Below are 8,904 nucleotides of genomic sequence, written 5' to 3' on the forward strand. Positions count from 1 at the left end.
CTTAAAGCAATGCCCCTACTTCCATTCAGTCTTCCTGTGCTGGGATTATGGGTGTGAGCAACCACGCCCCGCAGGAAACAGATTTTGAGGGATTTAAACTGTTGCCCAAAGTCACACAGCTACTCCGGAACTGATGTCCAGGATGTGACCCTTATGTCATTCCATCCCCACCTATTCCCCTCTTTAATTATAGCGGAGTCCAGCTGTCCCACCGTAGCTGATTCTGGTTTAGTGCTCCTACAGAGACAACATTCAATTTTGTAACTCTCAAGAGGAAGGAAAATCGATTTAACGAATGTGTTCCTCTCCCATCTATTTTTCCAAGATCACACATGAAGTGACCGGCCTGAACCTTAAAACGTCCAAAGCCCCTACCTGTCACCTCCACAGAGGGGAAATAGCTACACTGTCAATCCCTTTACTCGGGGAGTGCTCCCGGGCATGCGCCTTAAAGACAGCTCCCCCTCCTTTTGGAACGGCCCCGTTCAGGCTCCGCCCACCGTCCCCCAACGAGAGCCGATCGCTGAGCAGGAGGGCGGGGCCGCCACGCGAGTGGGCGGGAACTAGGGATTGTGGAGTGTCTGGAGTCGTGCGCCGGAGTCAGAACTGCGTCTACCGTCCCAGGTGTCGGTTGCCGGAGCAGAGCGAGCAAACGATGCTGCGGCTGCCGCTTCCTGATTGGCTGCGTGTGGCTCCCTCTTCGTTCTGATTGGTAGCGAGTGATCTGGGTATGTAAATGAAGGGGCCTGGTGGGGAGAGACGGGGTACCGGCGACCGGGTTCTTTAGCGTGTTCGAGCCCCCGGTTAGGGAGATGCTCGCCGGGGCTGTCCGGGATCGAGGCGCCCGGGGCCTGTACGTGACGCCCGTCCGGGCCGGGCTGGGTGAATCACGCTGGAGCCCGAGAAGGGGGCGGAGGCGCCGGCTCTCTGGCTCCGGCTGCGTGACTCACCCGCCCCCGCCGCCGCCGCTCCGGGAGGAGCCGCCTCCACTGCCTTCCGGAAGCGAGGGGAGACCCTGAGCGCTGAGCGGCCCGCGGGGGTCGCGGCTCGCAAGGGCAGGGGAAGCATAGGCGAGACGCTGAGGAGTGGAAGAGGATCCCGGGTCTGAGGGTCCGGAGTCCCCGGGGGAACCCAGCCCGGGTTACCGCTAGGGGGCGCCTGGACTCGGGGGCGGAGTCGGGGTGGGGGCTGAATTCCTGTGGTTACTTGCTCCCGGGTCTTCAGCGAAAAGTGCAAAGACTCGATTTTTAGTGTTATGCCAGGTCTAGGCAGCGCCCCCAGGACTGAGCCCCTACAACCTTGGTGACCCCAGTAGATTAGACTAGGGCTCCCAAACTCTAGGCTTCTCGCCATGAAGAAAGTATCGATTTTCAAAACTTCTGTCAATGACTGACTCCAGCGGCCCTTCGACTCTCTCTCTCCAATAAGTTCAGGATCCGCCACTTCCTTGCGTGACTATTAACAGCTTAGGCTCTAAACTCAAGCCGTCAGCATCCCGGCGAATACAGCAGCCTCCGAAGGCGGCAGTTCAGGCCCACTTCTATCTCCAAACCTTTACCCCTGACGCCGCCCCACCTCCAATCCTCCCCCAGGCAACAGCTAACATCACGCATCCCCCTGCCTAGGTCCTCCCTCCATGACTCTGTCCTGTCACTCTGAAAATCCAAGCCTCCTACTTTTTTGCCCGTGCTTCCTTCTGCCTGCTCCCCACCCCCACCGGGACTCCTACCTCCGTGTGTGTGTGTGTGTGTGTGTGTGTGTGTGTGTGTGTGTGTGTGTGTGTGTGTGTTTTGCCTGTCTCGGTCTTCCATTGGCTCTTCCGGGAATGCCTAGCCCTGCATACATCAGGGCTGGTTCCTATATCTTCTTTACAAAACTGCCCTGATTACCTCCAGGATGGCATCTTCCTACCACTATCTGTACATTTCCTGTATTTGACTATTTAGTGTTTGGTGCAAAGCCGATATTATATGATTGAACTGTGAAAGAAGGCGGCATTTGCAATCAAGAGGTGGCACATACCTGTAATCCTAACTCTTGGGAGATTGGGGCAGGAGGATTGCCTGGAATAGCCAACCAACCTGGACTACAGAGTGAGGCCCTGTATCAAAAGAGCAAAACCAGCTGGGTGTGTTGGTGCATGCCTTTAGTCTCAACACGCAGGAGGCAGAAACAGGCAGATCTCTTGAGGCTGAGACCAGCCTGGTCTACAGAGCAAGTTCCAAGACAGCCAGAGCTGTTTCATAGAGTAACCCTATCTCAAAAAGATAAAAAGAGCAAAACCAAAAAATACTTACAAATGAATACTAATTATAAAGGTTAAGAGCTTGCTATTCCTACAGAGTATCCAAGTTAGGTTCCCAGCATCCATATCAATGGCTTGTAATTGCTGCAGCTCCAGGGACTCCAACAGCTGGCATCTTTGGCGTCTCTACTCTTGTGCACACACACAAACACAAAATTTAAAATAAAAGTAAAATTTGAAAGTACTAATGACTATGTTGCAAGGGCTTTTTGTTCTTCTAATCTGTTTAGCAACTTATAATGTAAATGCTATCCATATCTTAGAAGTTCACTTAGGAGGCTCAACTGGTAGAATGTTTGCTCTATAGGCAGGAAGCCCTGAGTTCCATCCCTAGCATCCAGTATACCAAGTATGGTGGCACACCTGTAATCCTAGCACTGACGAGGTGGGGAAGGGAAGATGCTAAGTTGGCTATATAGCAAGTTTGAGGCCAACTGAGTTACATGAGACCCTGTCCTGTTAAAAATAAGAATTTGCTGGCACAGATCTTTAATCCCAGCACTCGGGAGGCAGAGGCAGGCGGATCTCTGTGAGTTCGAGGCCAGCCTGGTCTACAAGAGCTAGTTCCAGGACAGGCTCTAAAACTACAGAGAAACCCTGTCTCGAAAAATCAAAAAGAAAAGAAAGAAGGAAAAATCAGAATTTGCTTAGAAAACCTAGACCGGGAGGGTAGTTGACTTGTCAAGCTCACACTGACAGTAGTGGTCAGAGATGGGTATGAGCTGAATATTGGCTTTCCATAACCGAATGGCTCCTTCCTCCCTGCAGACGATGCTGAGCAAGGGTCTAAAGCGCAAACGGGAGGAGGAGGAGGAGGAGAAGGAGGAAGCCCTCTCGGTGGACTCATGGTGGTTGGACCAAAGCCACCCAACAGTGGCACAGACCCCTCCTGCCGTGGCCTCCAGCTCTCTCTTCGACCTCTCTGTGCTCAAGCTCCATCATAGCCTGCGCCAGAGTGAGCCAGACCTCCGGCACCTGGTGCTGGTCGTGAACACGCTGCGGCGGATCCAGGCATCCATGGAACCTACAGCTCCCCTGCCACCTGTGCCCATGCCACCCACAGCCCCCTCTGTGGCAGACAGCCTTCTGGCTAGCTCGGACGCTGGCCTCTCGGCCTCCATGGCCAGCCTCCTGGAAGATCTCAACCACATTGAGGATCTGAACCAGGTTCCCCAACCCCAAGCAGATGAGGGGCCCCCAGGCCGCTCCACTGGGGGTGTCCCACCCAACCTGGGTGCCTTGGACCTGCTAGGGCCAGCCACTGGCTGTCTGCTGGACGATGGACTGGAGGGCTTATTTGAGGACATTGATACCTCCATGTATGATAGTGAACTTTGGTTACCAGCCTCCGAGGGTCTCAAACCTGGCCCTGAGAATGGTCCAGCCAAGGAGGAAACTCCAGAGTTGGACGAGGCTGAACTGGACTACCTCATGGATGTACTAGTGGGTACACAGGCACTAGAAAGGCCTCCAGGGCCTGGGCGCTGACTGCTAGACCCAGAGATGGTTGGCTGGCATCTGAGTTGAGCCTGATGGTTAGACCAATCCACCTTGGCATGACACTGGTGGCTTTCCTTTGCACGTGAGGGCCAGGATCACTTTGGAGAGACAGTCCTGAGTCCTGGGCAACTTCACATTCATCCACTTGTCTTGGCCAGTGAGGGAGTTGGAAATAAGCCCCCAGTGGTGGAGTGACAGGACCTGGTGACTGCAATGTGTTTGGGCCAGGCCGCGGGTTGGATTGATCCCCTGGGATCATAGTCTGGGCTATCCCATCCCATTATCCCCAGTGTGGAAAGAGACCTCATAATTTTTTGAAATTAAAACCAGCTTTGGGGAAATATCAAGTCTGTGTCCTTCTTTGCATCTGTACCGATCAAGGATGAAATAACATCAAACTCATAATCCCGTGACATCCCCACAGTTACAGTGGAATAAAATGCACGTCTGGCATGAAGTATCTTTGCGCAAAGGGCAGGAACTTTCAGGAGGTCTCCCAAAATAAAGCCACTAAGCTTAGTGGAGAGAAGGCAGGACCTTCAGGCGCAGGCAGCTGGCTTTCCTTTTAGCAGCAAGCCTGGGCCGGGCAAGCCAGGGCCACCTGCCTGCTTGAGCCTAGTACTGGGCCTGGACGGAGCCGTGCGTCTGCGGCCGCCCCCGCGGTCCAGCTGCATTCCTGGCCGGGCTGGGAGGGGCCGCACACTCACAGCCCTGGCACGGGACCCGGGCTGCGTCCTTCCTGGCGGCCGTGGGGGCAGGGCAGGGCAGGGCCCGGGGAGCGGAAGGATGGTGGGGAGGGCAGGGAGGGAGGAGCCGGGGACTGGACTGCCACCCAAAGGGCAGGAATGGATCCGGGGACAGTGACACCAGAGGGCCACTCCTGCCTCCCCAGGGGCCGGAAGCTTCAAGACGGAGGCCGGGGTGGAGCAGGAGAGGCGGGAGCTGCAAGCAGCCCCAGGGGCCGGGAAGGAGCGGGCGGAGCTTAGCTTCCTGGAGGAGCGGAGGAAGCTGTGCCCATTTCTGGAAGTGACTGAGGCGGGCCACCAAGAGCAGCGGGTGGACACGGCTGCAGGGAGCAGCTGCCAGGTTAAGGATCCTCTAAGCTCCCGAACCCAAACCCTGGAGACTCCATGCCTAGACCATAGGACATCGACGGCCCCTGGCCGAGCCTTCGGCGCTGAGGCTGAGCTCTGTTGCTCCCCGTTGTGCCTAGTTTGGAGAGCTACGATGTAACAGTGATCAGTCTGGTGTGGGTCTCCCGCTTGAGTCTAGATGGCCTCTAGCTCACTCTATCACGGAGGCTGGCCTTGAACTCCTGGTCCTTCTGTTCTTACCTTCTTAGAAGCTGGGGCTTCAGGAACGTGCAACTGTGGTTTCTAAGATAGGTTTTCACTGTGTGTGCCAGCAGCCTGGCCCACTTAAACTTACCGTGTAGCCTAGGCCGGCCTGTTTGTTTATTTATTTATTTGTTTATATTTCTTGAGTAGTCCTGACTGTCCTGAAACTCCTTATGTCTATGTATGCCAGGATGATCTTGAACTCACAGGAATCCACCAGCCTCCTGAGTGTTGAGTTTAAAAGCATGTGCCTGGCTGTCTTTTGAGACAGGGTGTTCATAATACAGTCTACACAGACACTGAACCCCCCCATCAAGCCCCTTCCTCAGCCTCCAGGCTCAAATGTACTTTCACACAGGGTTGTGTACACAGTAGGTGTTCATAACTCCAGAAGTTAAGAAGGAGAGAGGATAAGGTGGTTGTGGACAGTTTGTGTTGGTGAATGCCTGTGGAAGGGAGCTGCCCTGGGGGTGTCAGCCTGAATACACAATGGCTGTGTGAAAAGTAGTCACAGTGCCAGTCACTCAGGGCCGGCGCTTTGCTTGGAATGCAGTGGGCCCTGGAATCTGCTGGCTGGGGAGGCGTGTCCTTCTGAGTAGAACCTGAGCATCAGCGTCTACAGAAGTATCCTGAGGTCAGCTATGAGGAGAAAGGGACAGGACCTAAGATACAAACGCATCATTAAGGCTCCAGCAGGACGGTACAGACCTCGTGCCCTTTCCTCCAGGTACTTGACCTTCATCTGCAGAGACAGAAATGCACAGTGCCTAGGACTTGCCCCTTAAAAAACACAGCAGAGGCACAGCACGCACTGCTCTAAAAGGCACTGGGGACAATGAGCATCGGTCACTAGGGGAAATGTAATGATGCTCAGAAACTGTCGAAGGGACAAGCTTCAAGTGAAGCATGGGGGGATAAAAGAGTTGCTCAAAAGTTGGCCCACTTGGGCCTGTTTATCTGCTTGTTTGTTTGTTGTGGTGGTGGGGATTAACCTAGGTCTCCATGCGTGCTACATAAGCACTTTACCACTGAGCCAAACTCACAGCCTCTCATGCTCCACCTCCCCCCTTTTTGAGACAGGGTCTTTCTATATAGCCCCAGCTATTCTGGAACTCACTAGGTAGAGCAGGATGACTTCTAACTCAGAGATCGGCCAGTCTCCGCCCCCTGAGTGCTGAGATTAAAGGTGTGTGCCACCACCCCTGGCTTTACCTTTTGGTTTGTAGTCTAGGCTGCCCTTGAACTTTTTTGATCGTCCTGGCCCTAGGTCTTAACTGGTTGGGATTACAGGCCTGGACCACAAAGACCTGGCTTCTACCTGGGTTTAAACCCCAACTTCACCACACTGGGGCTGAGTGACCTAACTTTTTTGAGTCAACCAGTTCTCTGAAAGTTGGAATAGTTAGAGGGTTGTTGCTCTAGAGAGAGGAAGGGAACAGCATTTCTAAGGGCTGAGAAATGATGGACCTTATGTTTTCAGGGATCTCCAAGCCGCTGAGTTTGGCTAAAATGAGAAAGAAAAGCTGTAAATTCAATGATGAGACTCGGACGAGAGGGAGGCAGGGGCCAGGGCACACAGGCGCAAGCAGCAATTTACTGTGAAAATACCAGGAAAAGCTGGGCACTGGTGGCGCACGCCTTTAATCCCAGCATTCAGGAGGCAGAGGCAGGTGGATCTCTGTGAGTTCGAGGCCAGCCTGGTCTACAAGTGAGTTCCAGGACAGTCTCCAAAACTGCAGAGAAACCCTATCTTGAAAAACAAAACAAACAAAAAAGAAGAAGAAGGAGGAGAAGAAAAGAAAGTACCAGGAAGTCAATTATTTCTGGATTGGATGGGTGGACATGGGGTGTGAGGTCACACTGGAACTTATGAACCTATGGTAGGGTCCCTAGGGAGGAGTGGAGCAGCCATAGGGAGACAAAAGTGACAAAGGGTTGGTGACAAGCCCACGGAGGGACACTATGTGTGTAACAGGTTGTGAACACCAAGGTAAAGGCATTGGGTCCCTGGGACTGGATCCCAAAGAGAGTTAGAGAGGAGGGAAGGACCTGATGTGTGGAACGAGGGAGACATTAGTGTCCCTGGCTCGGGAGAGGGTGGTCACGTCTACCTCTCTACATCCCCTTCCGTCCCACAGGACGTCCTGTGTTTACGGAGGTGGCTTGGGCTGGTGCCACCCCCATAAACTCAGCTTCCCATGACCACACCTCTTGGGTTAGAGAAAACAAAACACAGAGAGAGGAAGACATAGAGACGGAGGTGGAAAGACAAGAAAAGAGGAAATACACACAGAGTAAGGACAGACACGAAGGACCAAGAACTAGTCACAGAGAGACATCATTCATAACTCACAGCAAGCCAGGAAAGGGAGTAAGACCATGTAGGAAAGATGGACAGACGCTACAAGCCCAGTAATCCCCGGACTCCCAGGAGGCTGAGACAGAAGGGTCACAAGGTCAAAGCCTGCCTGGACTGCAGGGCAAACCCCTCACTCAGAAGCAGGTTAGAAACCTGGATATCGCCAGGCGGTGGTGGCGCACGCCTTTAATCCCAGCACTCGGGAGGCAGAGGCAGGCGGATCTCTGTGAATTCGAGGCCAGCCTGGTCTACAAGAGCTAGTTCCAGGAGAGGAACCAAAAGCTACGGAGAAAGCCTGTCTCAAAAATCCAAAAAAAGAAAAAAGAAAAAAAGAAACCTGGATGTGGTGGCTCATGACTAGTCCAAATTTCCATATTGGAGGCGGAAGCAGGAAGACTGCTATGGTCTTGAGGCTAGCCTGGACTACATAGTAAATAGTAGGAAAGCCTAAGCTAATAGAGACCCTATCTCAAAAAACAAACCAACAACAAAAATGACAGCTGACTGAAGGTTTTTTTTGTTTGTTTGTTTGTTTTTGTTTTTTTCCTGAGACAGGTTTTTTTTTTTTTTTTTTTTTTTGTAGCTTTTGGAGCCTGTCCTGGAACTCTCTCTCTGTAGACCAGGCTGGCCTCAAACTCAGATTATAGCTCAGGGTGATCTTGAACGCCGTATCTTCTTCTCTTCACTTCCTACGTGCTGGGATTGCACATATATGCTGCCACATCTGCCACTGTGAATGCTTCTGGCATGAATAAATGAACAAATGGATGTCTGGGCGTTTCTATGACTACATAAAAGACAGGGTACCATTGGGTGAGGGTCTTACGCTCATCAGCAGCCACCCCCCTAGTTTCTAGGATGGTGCCTGGCTAGATTCTGGCCACACCCTGTTGCTTGGTGCCTGCCAGAGCTGGAAGGCATTTCCCAGAGCTCAGCACATTCCGGCCTCCACTGGTGGCTCCGAGTGGGCAGGGGGCATTTCACAGAGGAAGGGGGTGGCCCCAGCATGCTAGGATCCTGACACCCTGTTTCTGGCCCCATACCCTCAGCATAGGCCCAGACCCCTCCATATGGGGTGACAGGAGGGTCCACAGAAAGATCGCCCAAGTCAGTGTGAGGGGCCATGGTGCAGCCCTGGGACCTGGATGGACAATGGGGCAGAAGCTGCTGACTATAGCTTTGGGGGTAATCCCCCAGCCTCAGCCTGGCCCCAGCTCTAGGCCTTAGCTCAGAGAGCTGAGAGCATCTGAGACAGCGACCTTGTGGGTGACAGAGGCATGTGGGGGTACCTGTGTTTCCTCTGCCGTGCCCCAGGGTATGGTGAGTCAGGGCAGGCTGGGGGCTGGGCCAGGGGTCAGTGGAGTGGAGGGGGGGTAAGGCTTTGAGGCATTGATTTGAGAGCT

General features: G+C 53.4%; 1 protein-coding gene across 1 annotated transcript; it reads left to right on the top strand.

The window, feature by feature from the left end:
* Positions 1 to 591: 591 nt before the first annotated feature.
* Sertad1 (SERTA domain containing 1) lies at positions 592 to 4,143 on the top strand. Its single transcript, XM_057762498.1, has 2 exons — positions 592 to 728; positions 3,074 to 4,143. Exon 2 carries the CDS (start codon positions 3,077 to 3,079, stop codon positions 3,791 to 3,793), a length of 717 nt encoding a protein of 238 aa, XP_057618481.1. The 5' UTR covers positions 592 to 728; positions 3,074 to 3,076; the 3' UTR covers positions 3,794 to 4,143.
* The last annotated feature ends 4,761 nt before the right edge of the window (positions 4,144 to 8,904 follow it).

This window comes from Chionomys nivalis, chromosome 2 (genome assembly GCF_950005125.1).
Source record: "Chionomys nivalis chromosome 2, mChiNiv1.1, whole genome shotgun sequence".
NCBI classification, from domain to species: Eukaryota; Metazoa; Chordata; class Mammalia; order Rodentia; family Cricetidae; genus Chionomys; species Chionomys nivalis.

Coding starts and splice junctions, on each gene's coding strand:
- Sertad1 (XM_057762498.1), top strand. CDS start 3,077: ATGCTGAGCAAGGGTCTAAAGCGCAAACGGGAGGAGGAGGAGGAGGAG.